The 23843-nt window shown below is 38.8% G+C and overlaps 1 protein-coding gene across 3 annotated transcripts in view; it reads left to right on the forward strand.

Moving 5' to 3' along the window:
* Positions 1-9058, forward strand: part of Slc16a12 (solute carrier family 16 member 12) — a 78473-nt gene extending 69415 nt beyond the window's left edge. For all 3 annotated transcript variants that reach the window (XM_071611104.1, XM_027940000.3, XM_071611105.1), the window contains 4 exons: positions 252-395; positions 1996-2575; positions 4569-4828; positions 8617-9058. In XM_071611104.1, the coding sequence (XP_071467205.1) occupies positions 252-395; positions 1996-2575; positions 4569-4828; positions 8617-8879 (1247 nt within the window). In that variant the 3' untranslated portion in view covers positions 8880-9058. The remainder of the gene's footprint in view (positions 1-251; positions 396-1995; positions 2576-4568; positions 4829-8616) is intronic.
* The last annotated feature ends 14785 nt before the right edge of the window (positions 9059-23843 follow it).

Below are 23843 nucleotides of genomic sequence, written 5' to 3' on the forward strand. Positions count from 1 at the left end.
GTTGATTGTTGGGGTTGTGGTTGTAGCCCAGTAGTAGAGTTCCTGCCTAGAATGTGTGAGGTACTGGGTTCAATCCTCAGTATCACATAAAAGTATATAAAATAAAGGCATAAAAATGTTGTATCTGCTTAAAAATAAGTAAACAAACAAAGGTTAATTGTTCTCTGCCCTGCCAATACAATACCACAGCCTTCTCACAGGGTCCACAAGACCTTTCTGTTGACCCTCTTTTTTTGTTATTATTTTTGAAGCTCCACTTGGGAGTGCTGTCAGTAACCACTTATCCTGTCAAGTGGGAATCATGCTGGGTGGCTTGCTTGCATCTACTGGTTTCATCCTGGGCTCATTTGCCACCAGCCTGAAGCATCTCTACCTCACTCTGGGAGTTCTTACAGGTAAGGGCGCTTTGTACCACTCATCTCACCCTCTCCCACTCAGGTGTTGCCAAGCATACAACAGAGCAGTGATTTTTAATATATTCATTGTGTTAGATGCACAGTTTAGCTGACCTAGGTTATGTCTGCCTACCTAGCAGTTAAACAGAGTTGCAAATGCTATTGCACTACCCTAATGAAAATGTATCACCACCTTAATTCATCCATAGGATAAAAGTAACTATAACTTTTCTCTTCAGCATTAATATATGGCTGAGGTTCTGTATACAGAAGAAACGAGATTTCACTCAGCACGATATAAGTTTTCAGCAATGGTCATTCTCCTAATTTCTTTGCCAAGACATTAAAATACTATCTGTGTTTAATCTGAGTTTCCCTTGTTTTATGATGAATATCATTATCCAGTAAGTAGGAATTACCAATTTAAAAAGGATAGCCCTTGTGAACATTCCTATATTACACATAATTTACATTACAGATAATTTATGGCACCATTCTCAATGTTATACAAGCATTGCTTCAGAGAATCATAATGAATTCCATGCAAAGAGAAGCATCATATGTACATTCCATAAATCACACTTAAGGGACTGTGTCAGATCAAGATGGCGTTGGTTGGTGGAATTGGAATAGCAGTTTGCTCATCATTCAGAGGAGTGTGGAGAGTAGCACCCACTCTTATCTGGGTACTGTGCATAGATCAGGCCAATAAAGGATGTAACCTTCACAGGAGGCTGTAAATCAAGCTAAAGAAGATATATCCACCCCTAGTAACCTGAAGGGCCTGACGGCTAAGTGATCAGAGATCTTTTACCAGGGACTGTCCTCGTTTTAGCTCTGAAAGTCCCATATCCAGAAACCCCTAAGTCCAGGCAACTCTAGATTGCTGACCACCCTGCACTGTAGATGGAAATAGATCTTAGGGGGTTTCTTCTTTCCCTTCTCTGACATTCTAGATGCTATGAAACCTAGGCTTAAAGCACTACTCATTCTCAGGGGCTTTGTTTTGAAACTCTGTTTGTGATGCCTTGATGTGGCCAATTACTCTAAAAGAGGACCAATCAAGTCCGTATCTTAAATTAAAAAGTAACAGAAACTGAAAACCTTTAGAAATCTCTGGACTGTCAACATTTTTCTGCTGACCTTAATGGATATTTGCAGATTGCTATGTTCATAAATAAAGTTGGCATGATGTTTCCTGACTATATATGATGGAGTCATATATGTTATTTCAATCCAAACTCCAGAGTGGTCCATATTATCAGTGCATCTTCATAGGCAGTGAAGATTACAGATTATTTATGGCACCATCCAGATTTTCTAATACATTCCAGTTTTTAGTATGTATGATGATTTTTAACTTCTTCATTTAAAGTCGCTTAAAAAGTTATATTTTTCTAAGAAGAAAGTCACACATATTCTGTATTTTGAAAATTATGGGTGACTGGTGAGGGGAGACTTATTTTCAGCTTGGTTTACAAAACAGCTTTTAAAGGATTTTGCAAAAGGTGCGGCTCTCTATAATCCAGATCTTCTGAGATGGCTTCTTCCACTGGCTGCTCATGATGTTCCAGCACTCACAGAGTTCTCTTTTTCCCAGGTCTTGGATTTGCACTTTGTTACTCTCCTGCGATTGCCATGGTTGGCAAGTATTTCAGCAGACGGAAAGCCCTTGCTTATGGGATCGCCATGTCAGGGAGTGGCATTGGCACCTTTGTCCTGGCTCCTGTGGTTCAGCTCCTTATTGAACAGTTTTCGTGGAGGGGAGCACTACTCATTCTCGGGGGCTTCGTTTTGAATCTCTGTGTTTGTGGTGCCTTGATGCGGCCAATTACTCTTAAAGAGGACCGTTCAAGTTCAGAGCAGAAATGTGACTGTCGAACTCAGAAAGAAGACTGTAAGCGGGCATCTCCCTATTCACCTTTGACCAAAGAATGGGCACAGACCTGCCTGTGTTGCTCTTTGCAGCAGGAATACAGTTTTTTGCTGATGCCAGACTTTGTTGTGTTAGCCGTCTCTGTTCTGTTTATGGCTTACGGCTGCAGCCCTCTCTTTGTGTACTTGGTGCCTTATGCTTTGAGTGTCGGAGTGAGTCACCAGCAAGCTGCTTTTCTTATGTCCATACTTGGGGTGATTGACATTATTGGCAATATCACATTTGGATGGCTAACCGACAGAAGGTAAAATCCATGAAAACACAATCAATCAGTTCCCCACTAGGGGACCTTGAGTCTTGAACTTCCTCTCACCCCCTGACCCTACAGAATACCTACATCTGAAGAAGTTTAGCAGGTCCTTTGGTCTCTGAGGGCCACTCCCTAGATCATGGGTTAGCAAGGTTTTTATGTAAAGCGACAGATACTAAACATCTTTTAGGTTTGTGGGCCACGTGGTCTTTAGCACAGCTACCTAATATGGTGTTGTAGCAGCCACAGACAACACGTTAACAAATAAGAGTAGCTGTGTTCTGTTGAGACTTTATTTATGCACACTGAATTTAGAATTCTCATGATTTTTACATGTCACCAAATATCATTCTTTTGATTTTTTTCCAATTATTTTTAAATGGAAAAAAGTCATTCTTGGTTCACAGGTAGTCCAAAAACAGGTGGCAGGCTGGATCTAGCCAAAATTTGCCTACCCTTGTTCCAGATGGTTTACAATGTTGAGTCTAAGTTGCAGAAGCCAAGGGTAACTACAAGTTCTTGCAACATATTTAATTCCATCCCAAGTAAACGCTTTCCTCAAGCAAGACAACTTCTGGCTGGTGTTATTGGTTTAATTTCTTTTTAAGTACCCCATAGATTGACTTGCAATGGGAAGAAGAGCAGAATCCAGGCAGGAGGGCCAGTTACCATAATAATCCATTATTTGTAGCCACATATTTATGTTTGACAGAGAAAATAGTAAGTAGTTCTAAGTAGACTTAGAAACCAAAATGATAAGAACCTACCAAGTAGTGTCTTTAGCAAATGCTCATCTGTTTGGATTGAAGTGTGTAGGTTACTCATGTCTCCTAAATGAAGGACTCTTTATACTTAAATTACGACTTGGGAGAGCTACGTCATGAAGCTTCTCACAGTTATGTCTTTGGTAATTAATCAGGTTCCAACTGCCATTCTCCAGTGTTATGAATACAATATTTAGGAGTAATTCCAGTTTTTTTTTTTTTTTGTGGTGCTGGAAATCGAACCAAGACCTTGTACATGCTAAGCAAGTGCTCTATCACTGAGCTGCACCTCCAGCCTCTCCATATTTTTAACTAAGGAGGAAAGGGCAGAGGAAGGGAAATCTATAATCAGCAATTCAGTGAGAAGCAGCTTGTTGTAGGTCTTGCAGGAGGATCTCTAGTCTGAGACTCGTAAGACATAAGTTCTTGTGCCTGCTCTGCCCTTGATTAGTCCTGTGACCCAGGGAAAATCACCTAACCCTCAGATGCTCAAGGGTCTTCACATGTCAAATAGATCAGTGTAATGTTTACTGGTCAACCTGATACCATTTTGTGAGGCTCAAATAAGGCTGTGAAGAGAAAAGTGTTTATAAAACAAGCTGCAAGAGTTGACATTGTAAGAGTTTATGAAATAATTGGTGTTGTGGATGGGTTTGGAGTTACAGAGGGAAAGTAAAATGGAAGTTCCACTCACTGGGAAAATTTTAAAATAAGACTTAGTTTTAGTACAAGGCCTTCTTCATCTCTGGCAATTCATTTTAATGTCTTCATATTTCAATTTCCCCTTTGTATAGCCACTTGAGTTATATGCAGATACCAATGGGTAACATATCTAAAGGATTTAATATGGTAGATGGCTAAAAAATATTAATCTCCTGACACTCTGCATATTTCACAGCTACCTTTAGAGTAACTATGAAATTGGTAGCCTTCTCATTTTAGAGTGAAAGAATTTGAAGTTCAAGGTAGGCAGGTAGTAGATGATAGAACTGGTTTCCATCTTACACCTTCCTTATTTTATAGCACATATTCTTTCTACCATACTGTGCTTCCTGGGAAGATAGAGTACTGTATTTGCATATGCCAAAAAAAGGACAGGAATGTGTAATGGGGGAGCCATCCCTATAAATAATTGCAATGCTTACTGCTGCATGGCTGTGGTTTTAAAGCTTCTTTATAGCAACTGTGCATCCTGCACTCATTCTTGTTTTTCAAATCCACAGGTGTCTGAAGAATTACCGGTATGTTTGCTACCTCTTTGCTGTGGGCCTAGATGGGCTCTGCTATCTCTGCCTTCCAATGCTTCGAAGTCTCCCCCTCCTGGTGCCTTTCTCTTGTACCTTTGGCTATTTTGATGGAGCCTACGTGACCTTGATCCCAGTAGTGACTGCTGAAATAGTAGGGACCACCTCTTTGTCATCAGCGCTGGGTGTGGTGTACTTCCTTCATGCGGTGCCCTACTTGGTGAGCCCACCCATTGCAGGTAAGTGTTCAGAGATCCCCCAACCACTTTTGTCCTATTGATTGCAAAGAGTGAATCCCTCTTCACAGACATACATGATGAGGATTTTAAGGGAGCTGAGAAAGAGTAAAAGAGAACAGGATGCAAGAGCCACCGCAGAACATCATGATCTTACCCACATTCTTGTTTTATATTTTTATCTCTTTTTTCCAACCATATGGGAACTTTAGCCTTCCTGGAAAGAAAAAAGTCCCAAATTAGCATCTCTGTTCCATTCCACACTAATCATGGGAGCAATGGAATGGAGCAGCTGTTCAGACATCTAAGTGAGTAGGGCACATTCAGAAGGAAACCTGGTGGGAGGATAGGATTCCAACAGGGGGCAGTGAGGATGAAATGAGAAAGTGCTGGTGGAATAGTGGGTGTTTTGAGTGACAGGCAAAGAAGCTGGGCTCTATGTCCTTCAGAGACTGTGGACAGTATTAACGTTTTTGTGCACATTAATACTAATGGTAAAAAGGATATGACATTAGATTCCAAAGAATTACTAGGATAAAGAAAATGAACATGAAATATCTTACTAACAATTATTTTCTTTGCGAATTATATTGGTAATCCACTGGGTTAAATGAAAATATATTAAAATTAATTTCTCTATTTGTTTAAAAGAGAGAAAGAAGTAAAGGAGTACCAAGGTAACATATTCTGTATCTTCACAGTAGTACTATATATCCATATTTATATGTTGTCATTTTTTATATTTATGGTATCAAAATTCATATTACTTTAAACTAAATAGGGCAAATTGTACCATATATAAATTATATCTCAACAAACATGACTTTAAAAAAGAAATCTAGTTCATGAAGTATTTGAACAGTATTGGGCACATTCTAAGTTTTTATAAATACTTATATACTAAATATTTATAACCTGATAAATAATGGCTATTATTATGATTCATTAAAACAACCAGCATCAAGCTGTTTCATAGTGGGATAGGAAGGAGGAGCATGAGAGGAATAGAGGAATTCCAGATAGGGCAAAGGGGTGGGAGGGGAAGGGAGAGGGCATGGGGTTAGAATTGATGGTGGAATGTGATGGACATCATTATCCAGAGTTCATGTATGAAGACACGAATGGTGTGAATATACTTTGTATACAACCAGAGGTATGAAAAATTGTGCTCTATATATGTAATATGAATTGTAATGCATTCCATTGTCATATATAACAAATCAGAATAAAGAAATAAATTTTTAAAAGGATATTTTAGAAAGATGCGATCTAGCAATTAATCCAGTGATTTAGGACAGAGGCAGTTCAGATTCCATTTTAATAGTTCAGGAATCAATTGATAAAGGCTTAAACTAGGGTTGCTGCAGGAGAAGTGGAAATTAACTCCAGGTACAAGGAGGAGATTTGAAAAAATATGAACTGAATTCAGCATGGGGGGGTGAAGGAGAGAAGGAAGTGAAAGATGACTTAGAAAATAATGTCATGATTGAAAGTCATAGGGAAATTGGAGACAGTGGCTTTGTCTGAAAAATACCAAATTTAAAGTTGAGATGTATTGAGATATCTGAAATAAACAGGTGAAAATACTCAAAGGAATTATTCAAATAAAATATGTACTTTAGGGAGCGAAGAGATTTGGATATACAGATTTGGGAGTCATCAAGTAAAGGATCTAGCTGTAAAATGCTAGAAAGGTATAGTGGTGCATGCCTGTAATCCCAGCAGCTCGGGAGACTGAGGCAGGAAGATAGCAAATTCAAATCCAGCCTCAGCAACTTAGTGAGACACTAAGCAACATCCTGTCTCAAAATAAAAATTTTTTGAAAAGGGCTGGGGATGTGGCTCAGTGGTTAAGCACCTCTGGGTTCAATCCCTGGTACAACAACAATAAAAATCTGTGAAATGCTATAGAAACTGGGAGCATGATCAAACAAATAATTCCACAAACATTTACTGCATGCATTAAACAAGTAATCCAACAAATATTTATTGCTTTTATAACCAGCATGGTGTTTGGCACTGGTGATTCAGTAACAAACAGGTCAGAACCTATTTCTTCTTTCCTGGAGCACATGGTGTGTAGACCAGTGATTCTGGGAATCCTGCATCCAAATTTCCTAATACCTTTGTCAAAATTTGTTAAAGATTAATTTGTTGCAGATTCTTTGAACTTTTCATCTAAGATCTGAATCTTTGGGGGTAAATTCCAAGAATCTGCATTTCCAACCAGCTTTCTTATGATATTCATGCACACTAAAGATTGAAAGTAAATGGTCCAGATTATTATCTGTCTAAATTAAAACTAAGAGTGAACAAGAAAGGCAAGAGGAAAAGGACCCAAATACTTGCCTAGGAAGAAGGGAGTTTCTTGAGGAAGGCAGGATTTCTGCTATTGGCTGCTATTATGAATGCACAGTTTAAGGTTATTTCCAAACTCCAGCAAGTGCTAATGCAGTGAGCTAGGACGAAATGCAGCTGCTTCACTACCCCAGGTGAAAGTTCCTTATCAGTCTAAACTCCACAATATGGGATTCTGAGTTTAGTCTTCATTTTTGGAAACGGCCCTCCACATATTCCCAGGTCCTCTCTCCAAAGCTAATTTTAGGGCTTACCAACTTTTAGGAACAGTATAATTCTGCTACATATCACAAAACCCAAATGAAATTGGGATTCCTGGAACTTTTTTCCCAAATTCTGGCAAATCAGATATTATACACATTAATGGAAGTTAAAGGATTAAGATGTGAGTTCCTGTCATAATAATTTTCTTGTTTATTTATCTTTAAATGAGAACTCTCCACTCAGTCTCTATTTGGTGCTACAGAAATACATGTGTAAATCAGGTGATAATTAAAATGTTTGAGAATAGCTGAATTGTAGAAAACTTTATAGGACATAAAACAATTTCTACAAATGCCATTTTTGACTAGTAGATTTGAGATGGGCAAAAGGAGAAACCAAATACTTCTCTGGTAGATTTCTTGGCATGTAAGCCAAATTTGGAGGAATTAAAAAAAACTTTTTGTTAATCACAAAGTAATTATCTACCACAGTTCAATTTTATCACACTTATTCTCTGATCATTTTAGTCCATATTTTGCATATCATACACCTGGTTTTCCTCAAAATTTAAACCAGGATAGATGTTGAGATTAATTTGTTGCAACAAGAGATAAAGGAAGTAAAAATTATGCTTACAAGTGTACACCTTCAGAAGTATGCTTTTGCAACATCTATGATGGTCTGAAATTCTGATTTTCAAACTGGATGGGATATAATATAATTTTCAAATTGGATCCAAATTAAAATTTGGACATTGCTCCACAGCCTATTATATTATTTAAGATAGTCGTGGGAGCTGGGAATACCACTAACACTTAATGTGATAATATTTTCTTAACCCCCTGAATTACTCCAGCTTCAATAATCTGAATGATGTTGAAAGTCACAGGATACACAATAAAAACTTAAGTTTTTATCTTTTCTACCAGATTTCCTGGGTTTACTAATAACTAATTCTTACTGTGTGGTTACTAAGTACACAGCACCATTCCAAATATCTCACTTAATAACGACAATCAATTTGTTTTTAGAAGTTGCCCTAAAAAATAGAATGCATTTCTCAGTTGCTGCACAATATTTTTAGGCGGTCTGCTTTTTGTCTCAAAATTGTCATGTTAGCACTAGCGATCTATTGTTATTATCCTTACAGATTATTCAATTTGCGAGTGGGTAATAGCAGTGATTGAATTTTCAACTTAAGGATGTAATTTTGCTGCTGTCTGTTGCAGGATGGCTGGTGGATACGACTGGCAGCTACACTGCAGCGTTCCTTCTCTGTGGATTTTCAATGATCTTTAGTTCTGTGTTGCTTGGCTTTGCTAGACTTGTAAAGAGGATGAAAAGAACCCAGCTGCCATTCCTTGCCAAAGAATCTGATCCCAAGCTGCAGCTTTGGACCAATGGATCAGTGGCTTATTCTGTAGCAAGAGAATTAGATCAGAAAGATGGGGCTTCTGTGGCTACAGCAGCTCCTGGTTACAACCTCACATGACCAATGGCCTTCAGCCTGGGAATCTTTGGGGCTGATGGAAGAAAGGCCACCAGATTGGGCATATTTCTGAAGCATTTTATTTTGGCAGAAGTATTGCCTTCTAGGGAAATCATTATTATTGTTTTGTTAACATATTTATAAGGGAAAATAGAAAAAAAAATAAAGAAAGCTGGACTAGCCTAGAGTTTCTTCATTTGTAATTTGGACTCGTAATATTGCTCTATGGGGAATGGAAGGAATTGATAGTGTTGGCTGTGATTAAGGGTAGTTCCAAGGCATAGCCAAAGCAAGTTGCCTGGCAGCAGCACTGAAATCCCCAACACTCTGCTCCCATCTCCACCCCCTTCATCGCCCCTCAGAAGGCAAACAGAAACACTGACAAGTGGGATTTCTTACCCTATGCAGTTTGCAGAAGTCGGGGGGTGGGGGGTGGGGGGGGTTCATCTTGGGTGTGCTGGCAGAGTGTGAAAATGCCAATCCTTTTCCAAGGTGGAGTTCCTCATTAGGGTTTTAAACAGGGTGGTTAAAGCATACTTGAGATTCTTGCAAAGGTAATGATTAACGTAAAAAGAGACCCCCCCCCTCCCCATGCCCCTTTCTTAGTCTTCTAGCTAGCCCTTGCTTCTGCCAATGGGTAGATATCACTTTGAGAATCCATGAAATGCCATGGTTGGAATGGCATCTTAAAGGGTAGCTGGTAAGATCTGTTTGAAATTGCTTGAAATGGAAAGCTCCTTTCCTAAGACTGTCCCAGGCACACACCTCTGTTACTATCACATACTAACTGTAAATTCAGGAGGACCTGTCAAGTCACAAGGGCAGCCTTTCTATCTTTTCTAAAATATCAATGATGCCAAAACTTCCCACTTTTTTTCTTCAGAGTGAGGGGAAAAAAACCCGCTCATTTTAAACTGCAGACACATTTCTGCTAGGAACAGAAAAATGTTGGCAGTATTCCATCTGAGCAGGAATTGAATTCTTGAATCAGCAGATCTCTGGTGTGCATTTTCTTTGCAGATCAGACATTAGATTCATCATTACCCAGAAGAGGACTTGGGGGATTTGAACTGAAAAATATTACCCTAGAGATATTCTGAAGGTGAGATCCTGTGTTCCTTCTTGGTGCAACGCCTAGTGCCTTTCATCTCTTTATGGATAATAACTAGAAACCTAACACACTGGATTATACTAGTTTATTCATCCCCCAGATACCCCACTTTTCTGTGTTTTGGGATCATTTCTGAGTTTTCAGATCCAAGAGGAAGGTTTTGGAGAGTGAAGAGAAAGGGCGGTCCCCTAGTTTATCTCTAGCTGTTTAAAATTCACAGAGTTGTAATCTCAAGTCCCAAGTCATGTAAGATCTATAAACACTGTTGAGTTGCATAATTACAACAGGGGGGTTGAGGTTAATTATTAAAGAATTTAAAATCCAAACTTCAAGAAAATATTTTGAACCCAAAGACCATTTAGCCCACTATCCCTCAAGAGGCCTCTCCAATGACCTGCCAGGGTTACAGGAATTAAAACAAAGAAAGGGGGAAGATTTGAAGTTGGCTGAAGAGTCCTTGCTTGGAACTGGATTATTTCACAAAATTAATTGTTAGTTTATTGCTTGCAGAATGAGATACTGGCTTGATTTAATATTTCATAATTGTTTTTCAAAAAGAAATATGAATGTTGTCTGTTATTTCTTTTCACAGTTTGAGAATTGAGTTTTTGAATCCATGGAATTTGTCATTTGAAATTTTAAAAAATATTTTTGAAAAAAATCTGTAAAAAAAAAAATCAAAGTTAAAATGAAGTTATATATGTTTGGAATAGCACTTTACCTTAAATATCATTTTTGAATCTTCAAGCCAAATATTTTTTAAAATTTAAGTAGCTATAAATACTCATACATATTTTTTCATAGTGATCACAGTAAAGTTTTTGTTTATGTGCTTCTGTAATATAATTTCTCTAAAGTATTTATGAAAAATGAGCATAATGAGAGGTTTTAAAGATTTGTGTAAAATGATTTGGGATATTGTGACTTTGTACATGCATAAAATTTGCATTTTACTTTCTCTCCTGGAGCAGAATTTTCAGAAAGCCAGTCAGAAAAATGTAGATCCACAATATTGCCATCTGCTCAGAATTTTACTGTTAACGGTCCATATATTTATATGGTTTATTTCAAAACTGAAGAATTCATGGGAATGATGTATTTTATGGGATCAAGAACAAAACTGTAGTAGAATGATTCTAAATCTTGAATATTTCTTTATATCATTGTAAATTTTACTTTGGAATTGACTGAGTAGAAAAGCAGAAAAAATTATCTACTTTTATAGTTGTGCTCTACCTTTGGGCCCTTTGTTCAGATTATAATTTCACTAATAAATTATATGTATGCTAATATTTTCCTATTTCAAATAAAATGAGTTTATAGTCATATGCTTGGAACAATTTTTTCCTTGGACAAAGGGTTTGGACAGGATGGTGAATGAGTCTCTCTGGTAATGCTAAGATGTAGCTAGGCGATCTACCAAATTCAAACCCTTTATTGAGTACTTCTGCTGTGCTAGCTACTCTACTAGGTGCTTCCTATGCATTGTTTCATTTAATCCCTACTAACCTATATCATCACAGTTTTGTAGATATAGTAACTGAAGCACCAGATCCCACAGGTTAGCTGCCATTGTGCTCCAGTGCCGTGACCAAGATCCTGTAACATTGGAGTACTGTTCAATGCTGGAGCCTTTGGTGCCTACTCGGATCATCTTTTGTGAGTTCAAGAAGCCATTATGAAGTAGGCTCTCCCTTGGGCAGATAAAAATCCTTTGCATTATGCTTCAACTTTCCAACCAGCGCAGAAGGGAAGATTTTAGATTGGAAATTTCCAAGACTTTTCCTAAGAGGTCTCATCAAAAACACTACTTCCAGCTAATTTGCTGGTGACTGACCCAGGCTTTTCTTTGGGACTTGGGGGATGGAGATATTGGGGAGCATACTTTTTCCCCAAAGTGAGTTCCACCTTCTGAGTGACCTAAGGCATGCCTTCCCAGTCAGCAGTGAGTTCTTTCAGAAGTGGCTGTGCCATTGCCAGTGTCTATTTGGCACTCACCTTCCTGGTCCTGATAGATCTAATTCTGAAAGTATTTATTGAAATGAAATAGTATGAATTCAGGGTAAATATCAGAGTTTCTCTTCTCATGTTTCACAGTTTGAGTTTTTAAAATTTTTTTAACTCCACCAGAATATATATTTTTATACCTGTTACCAGAGCGCTAAAAGTCCATCAGTGACAGTAATTGTGATTCTGTCTCATAGTACAGAGAAGTATTTGGTGGCAGGATTGGGTATTAAATAATGACAAAAAGAATGACATTTAAAATAGAATACTTCACTAACGAACATTCCAGACATATATATACAAAAGTAAAAAATAAATAAATAAATAAATAAATTCCATGTGCCCATCCTACAGAAGCTACAATTCCTCCCCTTCAAAGAAATAAGTTGGAATATATTAACATGTTGGTAGAATATGCCTTCCATAATAACTGAACTTGCTGCCCAGAATAATGGAACTTGGCAAGAACAACTTGTTCATACCAGCAGAGGGCATGGGTGGTTGGTATACTGTCACCTATTAATGGGCTCCATTGCTCACAAAGCAGACTGGGAACCCTTTTTTGCTATGGACTTGGAATCTGAATTGAGGGTTAAAACTTCCTCCACTATTCTATATCCCTCTTGCAGGCTTATATACCTGAGGCCTAGGATGATAATAAGCAGAAAGTGCACTCGAGATCATTATTTCTCTCATTACTGTTCTTAATTGATTAAGAGTCTAGGATCTCTTTGAGGGGTCTGGGACCTAAGATTGGTCTAAAATCAAAGAAAATTACTCTATTTTCATGGTTTTGACACTAAAAAGAATTAATGCTCACATTATAAATGCAGACCTTTTAAAGCTTTCTCCTAAAAGTGTTACTTTGAAGGATCTAATGATGGAAGAGGTAGAGCTCGTGATCCTAGGAAGAAGACTTATTCTCATTCCTGGAGAGTTTGTTTTTGCAACTGGGTCAGAGCAGGGTCTAAGTGTGTGTCTTGGGAAGAATCTGGAAATAAGGGGATGGGATATGGGGAAGCCTCTTTGTTCCAGCAGACACCAGAGATCTCTGTGTCTCTAAATGTGTCAATTCCTGCTCACACAGAGATGGGAAAAAATTCAGATACCTAACTTTGGTATCTAAAGTTCAAATAGGGACCAGGTGAGTTGATACACACCTGTAGTCCCAGCAGCTTGGGAGGCAGAGGCAGGAGGATCGAAAGTTCAAGGCCAGACTCAGAAAATTAGCAAGCCCCTAAGCAACTTTGTGAGACCCTGTTTCAAAATAAAAACTAAAAAAAGGCCAGGGATGTGGCTCTGGTTTCAATCCTGGTACCTAAATAAACAAAATTGCAAAAATAAAGTACAAACAAAAGAGGGAAAAGCCTTTTTCAAAATCACAGTATTTGTAGGTTTGGTATGACCATTCAATACCCACACTGGAATATGACTGTGTTAGTCAGCTTTTTGTCGCTGTGACAAAAATACCTAGAAGAACAACTTAGAGAAGGAAAAGTTGATTTTGGGCTCACAGTTTCAGAGGTGCAGTTCATAGTCAGCTGACTCTGTGACCTGAGGTGAGGCAGAACATCATGGAGGGAAGCTGCTCAGCTCATGGCAGCTGGGGAAAAGAGAGCGACAGTGAGGAGCCAAGGACAAGATATGAATCCCAAGGGCACACCTCCAGTGACCTGCTTCCTCCAGCCCTGCCCCACCTGCCTACAATTACCACCCTTTAATCTATGTGTTATGGTTTAGATATGAGGTTTCTCCCAAAAGTGTGAGACAATGCAGGATCTTCAAAGGGGAAATAAGGGGAAGTGATTCGATTATGAGAGTGTCATCTAAGCAGTGGTTCAATCCATTTATGGATTAACTGGGATATAACTGTCAGCAGGTAAGATGTGACTGAAGGAAGTAGGTCATTGAGGGTGTGACTTTGGGGTTTATATTTTGTCCATGGCAAGTAAAGCCCTCTCTCTGCTTCCTGGCTGCCATGTCCTGAACTGCTTTCCCCTGCCATACCCTTTTGCCTTGATGCTCTGCCTCATATTGGGCCCACAGCTATGGCGTTGGCCAACCATGGTCTGAATCTCTGAAACAATGAGCCCAAACCATGTTTCCTCCTCTACATTGTTCTTGTCAGGTCTTGTTCATAGTGCTGCAAAGTTGATTAAAACACCATTCAAATTATTAATCCACCAAATGGATTAACATGCCAGTTACCTTACAGCTCTCATAATCTAATCATTTCACTTCTGAATATTCCTGCATAACCTAACACATGAGATTTTAGGGGAGACCTTATATCCAAACCATAACAATTATTTACAAGGTAGCATGGAGTGTGCATCCCCTGTTGGGCTACATCCCCGACCTCTCCGCACACTTCAGCACTCAGTCTACCAGTTCCTCTAATTACCAAGCTCTGACTGGGGGCATTTTGTATGTTGATCCCTATGTACACTCACTACTTATTTTTTTTTCTTGCAGTACTGGTGGCTGGACCCAGGGGTGCTCTACCACTGAGCTCTATCTCCAGCCTCTTTTATTTTAAGACAGGATCTCTAAGTTGCTACGGTTGGCCTAGAACTTCCAGTGCTTGTTGTCTCAGCCTCCCAAGTTACTGGAATTATAAGCATGTGCTGCCTGGTCCAGCTCACTTATCTTTTGAGCCAGAGCTTCAAAGCCACTTCTCTAGAGAATTTTTAATCACTGCCCGTATCTGTTACATATCCTCCACCTGCATTATTTTTTTCTCATAGCACACTGTTCTTTTTCTTCAAAGAACATGTTAGTCATAATAATATATTTGTGTTTTTATTTTAATATTCCACCCTCCACTCTTTCCAGAGAAACCCCACAAGCTGAGAATGGAAAGCATACTGACTTATTCACCATTAAGTCCTGTGTCTGACACATAGTAGGCACTCAATAAATGCTTAGTAAATAAATAAATAAATGAAAAGAATACGTGAACAAATGAAAAGAAGAATGAATGAAAAACATGCTGTAGAAAATGTGACACAAACATGGGTAGGGCTGAGCAAAAGTCTGGGGTGTTGTTTGAAGTTGCTCTTTTTTAAAATATTTTTTCTTAGTTGTAGTTGGACACAATACCTTTTTATTTTATTTATTTATTTTTATGTGATACTGGGGATCGAACCCAGCACCTCACACATGCTAGGTGAGCGCTCTAGTGCTGAGCCACAACCCCAGCCCTGAAGTTGCTCTTGAACCTGGAACAGAAGCAATATAGTAGATGTTCCTAATTCAATGGTAAAGAGAACACCTTGTGAGAGGTGTCACATAAACAGCAGGAGGTCCAGAGCATTGAGTATTGCAGTTCAGGTTTGGGAAAGGGAATAAAGTGGCAAAAAGAAGAGTTGATAGAAAGATACTAAATAACTAAAACTTTTGAGGCCTGAATGTAAAAATGATACTACAATGTTCAACACAGATTTAATTAAATAGCTCTGTTATGCACAAATGAGTAGAACCCCTGGGAAGGGGCACTGCTCACAGAGTGTTCTGGAACACTGGGAAAAGTATCTTCACACATGCCACAAGCATGAAAGGATAGGGTTTTGTATTGCACAGCTGTTTTTATGTTTATGTTCTACATGAAATCTCTATTCCACAGTTTGGACCTGTACAGAAGTAGTCCCTGACTGGAGTCTTTTCCCCAGACCCGTAGCTAGCTGTCCCCTAATTTAATAGGACATTACTGAAAATTAGGATGCTGGCAGGCATTTTTAAGAGTTATTGAGCGAAGTTACATAAACCAATGACTACTTATTAAACACTTCTTTGCAGGCTGGTACTATGTTATACACAGTGGGGAATTAAAAATACACAACGGCCCCTCCATGAGTCCAAGTTTACTGTCTAATTGGTAAAGTGAAATAAACTCAGTTTCTTAGCTTCTTCTTGGTGTTGGTTATTAATCACTGAGGGTGTAACATACTCTAGAGATTAGGAGAGGAAGGATTTATTATGGGCTAGAGAAATTTTAAAAAGGTCCTAGGGAATTCTAAAATGCAGGGGTTAGAATCAGCCCCAACTCTTTTCAGGAGGAGACTGGGAGTGGGGAAATGATGGTGGGCAGTCACTTTGTGTGACAAGCTGAGAAATTCCAGTAGACATCTGAGGCCAGGGCAGAACCAAGAACAAGCTGACATAAAGGTGTTGCTGGGATTGGGGCATTGCATTTGGCTTCTCTAGGTTAAAAGGAGAAATTTTCAAAGCATTGGGTCATACTTCAATACTCATCTCTTTACTCTAAAAAGGAATCATTTGTAAGCCCTCTCTCACAGGGTCCAGAGCTGCAGAAATATAGAAAAGCTTTTGAAAACAGATGTTACGCAGCACTGCCATCTGCTGGATTTAGTGAGAATGCTTTCTAGAAGTTGCAGGTGTGTCCAATTGTTCACCTCAGCAAGGCTGGCCTTAGCACAAACATTTTTATTTTTTCCTCTTCCAGCCCCATCCCCTGCTCGCTGTCCACTCCACACAAAGCCTTTTCCTCCTGCGAAGGCTCGTGATTGTAATCCCAGGTTATCTGGGAGGCTGAGGCAGCAGGATCATGTGTTCAAGACCAGCCTCCTCAATTTAGCAAGCCCTCGCCTCAAAATAAGATTTTTAAAGGGGCTGGAGATATAGCTTAGTTGTAGAACACTTGCCTAGCATGTACAAGACCCTGAGTTCAATAACCAGTACCACAAATAAAATATTGTGATGAATTTTTCAGTATTTTGATTGCCTACATGAAGCCACAAAGTTAATATGAATGACGAGTCATGACTAGGGGTGGCCACTAAATTCTTTCATGTAAATAAACTTTTGGAACCCCTCTTCCCTTCTTGAGAACCCATATTTCAATCCTGAGTACGTCTTTTTATTCCCTATGATGAGCCCTACAAAATGTTGATGGATTTGATGTGCATTGATAAAAGATTAAGTTAAAGTGTGAAATGTAGAATCTCAAATATATATCAGAAGTCAAATTTCAGAAAATGTTGAAATTGAGTGATAGGAGAGTAGATTCTGGGTCTATTTGGAAATATAAAACATCAGGCTTATTATACCATACACAGATTATGACAATTTTAGTGATTAAATTTACTTTAAAATGTATATTTCTACCAAATGGGGGGAGGGTTCTGCTGTTTATTTGTAATTAAAATTCCATTTAAAGGAAAGTGGATCATGTAAAGTGAAATATCTTTCTGTTGAATGAAACAACTTGCTGAACTTGGCTATGCATGGGGGTGTCTGTGGCTGAGGATAAGGATAAGAGGAAAAAATGAAATTGTTCTGTTTAAGAAAAATAGAGAGATGTTTCTTGTTTCTGAGGGAGAAGAATAGGCATAGGGAATCAGGCTAGGCCCAGAGTCATGGAAAGAAGCAGGAATATCAATAAATGGTCAAAAATCTTTACTTCTTCCCCCTCCTCTCTCCATCCTTTTTTCCTTCGTTTCCTTCTTTCTTTCTCTTTTCCTCAATTCCCTGTCCCTCCACCTCTTTTTCTCCTGTAAAAAAAACAGAGATTAGGGGCTGGTGTTGTGGCTCAGTGATAGAGTGCTCACCTAGCATGTGCAGGACACTGGGTTCGATCCTCAGCATCACATAAAAATAAAATGAAGATATTGTGTCCAACTACAACTAAAACAAAATATTTTTTAAAACCCAGAGATTATCTAATATTAAGTTTTAAGTTGTAGGTTGTCCTGCCTACTGAAACCTTTTAAGTAAAGGTCTGCAAACAGTTTTTAGTTTTGGTGTTTGATTTAGTTTTTATATTGTTTATTCGTTGGATGAAACTGTTACAGTTAATGTACTATGCAAAAGGGAAAGCTTGGAGAGAGAGGAAGCCCTTCTCAAGTCAAATTAATATTTAGTGGAATTCCGGTCTCAGAGCCACTTTCTAGAGTCGAGTCCTAGAGGCTCAAGGCAGGTCCAGGGATATTAAGGGGCAAATTCTGGTTGTTGCATATATTACAGCACTCTGCCTCCTTCCTTCCTTTTTCCCTTTCCCTCTTCCTTTCTCTCTCCCATTCTTCCTTCTTTTTAAGGGAAAAATATGAATCTTCATTTATCATGTGTAACATGTTTTGAAGTATGTTGTTTTGTGCAATGGCTACACCCAGGCATCTCCCTGGTTTCTTATACTGCTCTCTACCCTGGGAGAGGTCTGATAGGGTTGGGGTGTGCACAGGGATGCATCCTTCCTCCCAAGGGCAAAGGACTAGGTGTCCTGGCTTCTGATAGTTTAATGATTCTTCAGCCTTCTACAGTAGTTTTTTTTTTTTTTTGAGGAATTTATTACAAGTCTTTGAATTTCAACATCCAATTCTTGAGACCGTTCCTCACTAGATCTAGTCCCTTGATTTTTTAGGCCACTCTCTCAGGGGCTTCAGAGCAGATTTGAATCCCAGCATCACAAATGACTAATTCCATTTCACAATTCATTCCAGGAAGTTTTGGGGGCCTTGGGTAAAACAGTGTCTGGTGACCTATGATTGTAGAATGTCAGAGCTCCAAATCGTCCTCTAGAATCACCTATGTCTCTGAAAATATATGATTCTGTCTGCCCTTGTGCTCCACCTCAGTGTTTAAGACTATTTATTATAGAGTGGTTAAGTACAAGATCCTAGAGTCAGACATCCAGGGTTTAAATCCTTTCCTACTTCTTATTAGGTATGTGACTTTCGGCTTATTTAAATCTCTAAATTTCAAAGTACTGATTTGCAAAAGGAAATAATAAATATGCCTGTTTTGGTGATTTCATACGGATTTTATTAGCATAATACACCTACTGCCCTTTGACAGCACCTATAGAGTTAGCTGTGATTTTTCCATGTGTCTCTAAAGTCTAGATCATGTACACTGTCCTCAGAGTCCAATCCCCTGTGTCAATTCATGCTTGCCTGTGAGGTCTCTGAGTTCTCCCAGAGGATGGCTTTCCCAAAGCTTACACTTCTCACCTTTCTTATTTCTTTGGTTACCCTGCTTAGGCGTCATCAAAAGAAAAAGGATATTGAGAATTCTAGTTCATCACTTTGTAGAGGAGCCTCTCAGTTCAGAGAAAATGGGAACATATACATGGCATTTCTATGCACGTGTCTTGCAATTAGATGCTGTTTTGTCTTTGCTTAAAGTGAAATAAATAATATGTCTAATGAACAAATTTGTCTTAGTAAATAGGAAGCTGCCAGAAAAGGAGGTGGTTGTAGTTGGGATAGGATTGGGTGTGTGTAGTTTGATCCCAGGAAAAGAAAAAGTTAAGGATAGGAAATCACATATCAGTGATCCAGAAAACTTCTAGAACTAATAAATAAATTCAGCAAAGTAGCAAGATATAAAATCAATACTCATAAATCAACTGCATTTCTATACATAAGTGATGAATCCACTGAAAGAGAAATTAGAAAAATTACCCCATTCAAAATAGTCTCAAAAAATATAAAATACTTGGGAATCAATCTAACTAAAGTGGTGAAAGGCCTCTGAAATGAAAACTACGGAACACTAAAGAAGGAAATTGGAGAGGCCCTTAGAAGATGGAAAGATCTCCTATGTCCTTGGGTTTGTAGTTACTATTGTCAAAATGGCCATACTACCAAAATTTATACAGATTTAATGTGATTCCTATTAAAATCCCAATGTCATTCTTCATAGAACTCAAAAAAGCAATCATGAAATTCATATGGAAAAATAAGAGACCCAGAATAGCCAAAGCAATCCTTAGCAAGAAAAGTGAAGCAGGAGGCATCACAATACCAGACCTTAATTTATACAAAAACAGCACAGTATTGGCACTAAAATAGACATGTAGACCAATGGTACAGAATAGAAGACACAGAGATCAACCCATATAAATACAGTTATGTCATACTAGACAAAGGTGCTAAAAACATACATTGGAGAAAGGATAGCCTCTTCAACAAATGGTGCTGGAAAACTGGAAATCCATATGTAGCAAAATGAAATTAAACTTCTATCTCTCACCATGTACAAAACTCAACTCAAAGTGGATAAAGGACCTAGGAATTAGACCAGAGACCCTGCACCTAATAGAAGAAAAAGTAGGCCAAAATCTTCATCATGTCAGATTAGGGCCCAGCTTCCTTAACCAGACTCCTAAAGTGAAAGAAATAAAATCAAGAATTAATAAATGGGATGGATTTAAACTAAAAAGCTTCTTCTCAGCAAGGGAAACAATAACGTGGAGAGACAGCCTACAAAGTGGGAGAACCTCCTTACTACATGCATATCAGATAGAGCACTAATCTCCAGGATATATAAAGAACTCAAAAAATCTTAATACCAAAAAGCACAACAAACCAATCAACAAATGGGCTAAGGAACTGAACAGACACTTCACAGAAGAAGATACACAAGCAATCAACAAATATATGAAAATGTGTTCAATGTCTTTAGTAATTAGAGAAATGCAAATCAAAACTAAGATTTCATCTCACCCCAGTCAGAATGGCAGTTATCAAGAATACAAGCAATAATAAGTACTGGAGAGGACGTGGGGAAAAAGCTACACTCATACATTGCTGGTGGGACTGCAAATGGTGCAACCACTTTGGAAAGCAGTGTGGAGATTCCTCAGAAAACTTGGAATGGAACCACCATCTGACCCAGTTATCCCATTCCTTGGTCTATTTTAAGTCCCAAAGGATTTAAAAATCAGCATAACTACAGTGACATAGCCACACCAATGGTATAGCAGCACAATTCACAATAACTAAACTGTGGAACCAACTTAGATGACCATCAATAGATGAATGAAAAAAAATGTGAGAAAAAATGTGTGTGTGTGTGTGTGTGTGTGTGTGTAATGAAATGTTACTCAACATTAAAAGAGAATAAAATTATGGCATTTGCAGGTAAGTGGATGGACCTGGAGAATATTATGCTAAGCAAAGTAAGCCAATCCCCAAAACTAAAGGCCGAATGCATGTTGATTTTAAGTCCTTTGGGACTTAAAATAGACCAAGGAGTGGGCTAGCTGGGTAAAATGGTGATTCCATTCCAAGTTTTCTGAGGAATCTCTATGCTTTCCAAAGTGTTTGCACCAATTTGCAGCCCTACCAGCAATGTATGAGTGTACCTTTTTCCCTGCATCCTCTCCGACACTTATTTTTTTATACTTTATTTTAGTTATAGTTGGACACAATACCTTTTTTATTTTTTATGTGGTGCTGAGGATTGAACTCAGCGCCCCACGCGTGCCAGCAAGTGTACTACCACTGAGCCACAACCCTAGCCCTCTCCAACACTTACTATTGCTTGTATTCTTGAGGAGGGGGCATGGGTAGAATAGAGGAACTTTGGATTGGGCAAAGGGGAGGGAGAGGATGGGTTATGAGGATAGGAAAGATGGTGGAATGAATGGACATTAATACCCTATGTACATGTATGATTGCATGAATGGTACATCTCTACACTGTGTACAACCAGAGAATTGAATGTTGAGCTCCATTTGTGGGCGATGAATTGAAATGCATTCTGCTGTCATATACAACTAAGTCGAACAAAAAAAAAGTGGGGGCTTCACAACTATGGGTTCTTTCTCTCTTCTACTCTCTTGTCATGTGAGGAACAGAGAGCCTCTCCTCTGGAGGAGAAGCAGAGACCAGTGTGATTAAGTCTTCCTTGCCTTGATCTTGGACTTCCCAGCCGTCAGAACTGTGAGAAATAAATTTCAGTTCTTTAGAAATCTATCTCAGGTATTCTGTTTTGCAGCACAAAATGGACTGACATATATTGGGGGAATAATGGCCAGTGTCTCATTAAGGGGTCCTTCTTCCTGCTCAGGATAATCCAAGCCACCGTAAGACTTACAATTTCGAATAATTAGTAAATAACAAAGCCCAAATACTCAGAAATATTTACAGAAAATGAAGCCCCTGATAGATCTAGTCTACATAGGTTCTGGAACTAGATGAACAACAAAATGGCTCCTGTGGTTTATTTAAGGGGCTACACCAAAGGCAGGGATAAAGTCTCAAAGGTGGAGTCTTGCTTCCTGATGGTCAGCAGGTTTATTGACATCTTGGCAGGTCACACCCTTCTCAGGTGCTGTGTGTGATCTTTGGCATAGCTTGAGGGGGAAGTTCACCTGCATGCCATTCCCCCATCAATCCCTGAGTGGGGTGCCATGGGAGGTTCCCAGTGCCAGACTTACCCCCTCAGGAGGATACTATGCGCAACAACAGTCCACACACACCCCAGGGACCCCTAGAGACAGATATATTCCCTTACTTCTTTTCCCTCTTTTGTTTTCCAATTCAAATATAATCAAGGTCGGAGAAATTTATGCTTTTTGTTTTTTTAATCGCAATCACTAACCTCCAAAGTTGAAAAACAGAAAATGGTGTTTTGACTCTGTAAACATGATTTACCCTACAGCCAGAGCCCTGATTGCATTTCTCTCACTAGGGGTGTCAGTTTGAGCTAAGATCGGATTGAACATGTGAGAAATTTATTAGGAGAAACACCTATAAGTTAAAATGGGCAAGAGCAGAGTGAGACTGGGAAAGCGGCTTAGCCATGATGCAGCCCTGTCCTCAAAGTAGGAGACAGAGAAGGAAAAGAAGTTAGAAGTATCTAAGATAACGGTATAGTTTTAAGGAAAATATGACAAGACTGAGGGAATCCTGGAGTCCCAGCTGCTTGTCCGAGGAGTCCTGCCTCCCCAACAAAGGGCCTTAGCATCTGTACCACACTGGGAAGCATTGTCAAAAGGTAAATGTAATGACAGATTCAGTGTATTGCAGATGAGACTCTCATTAAATTATAATTTCTCTATTTGAAGAGCTGAGAGGTATTTCTCATGACCACTGCATTAGGGTAAAAACATTATTACCTCTGAACTCTTCAAAGGAGATTGCTCTAATCATCAAGGCCAAATGGATTCCAATTTCTTATAATTCACCAAATATAAAAAAGCATGCTACATATTAATTCATTTGTATGTGTTATGTTCTTTATCCTCCATAGTAAACATTCCACAAAAGAACTATTCTCGCAGAATAGTTCTGTGTTGTAGTTGATGTCATGTAGGCATGGTCACTTCATGGCCAGCTCAACTGTCAACTAAGGTTTAACCTGGTATAATAAATATTACTGATTACAGGTACAAACACTTGTCCATCAGGGAAGAGTGCTACTGACCCAGGAACCAAGAGCAGAAACTACAGCCTATAAATTAGCTGTGAAGTCTTAATAAGTCACATCACCAGTCCAAATCTCAATTTTCATATCCATAAAATTGGTTGAAGAAGGCATTTCCTTAGGGTGCTCTTGGTTCTAATGTTCCATAGATCTATAATGTTGTTTTTGAATGGTGATAATTTTCATCTAACATCAATCTAGAAACAGTAACTGTGTGGATTGTCTTTTTTAAAAAAATATTTTCCAGTTGTTGATAGACCTTTATTTTATTTATTTGTACGTGGTGCTGAGAATCGAACCCAGTGCCTCACACATGCTAGGCGAGCACACTACCACTGAGCCACAACCCCAGGCCCTCTTTTTTTTTTAAAGTGTTTTTTGAAGTATTTTTTTAGTTGTAGATGAACACACAGTATATTTATTTTTATGTAGTGCTGAGGATAGAACCCAGTGCCTTACACATGTGAGGCAAGCACTTTGCCACTGAGCTACAGCCCCAGCCCCCTATATTGTCTTTAAAGCTGATTCACATGATCAACTGCTAACACTGGCTCTGCACAGAGGACAGCAAATAACTTCAAGAGCTCCATTAGTTCCATTACTCCTTCCTCTGAAGCCATTTTCTGCTGGCTGATTTATCATTTTTTGAAAGGACTTCTCAGTTTTAGTGCTCAAAG

The sequence above is a fragment of the Marmota flaviventris genome, chromosome 4 (genome assembly GCF_047511675.1).
Source record: "Marmota flaviventris isolate mMarFla1 chromosome 4, mMarFla1.hap1, whole genome shotgun sequence".
NCBI lineage: Eukaryota > Metazoa > Chordata > Mammalia > Rodentia > Sciuridae > Marmota > Marmota flaviventris.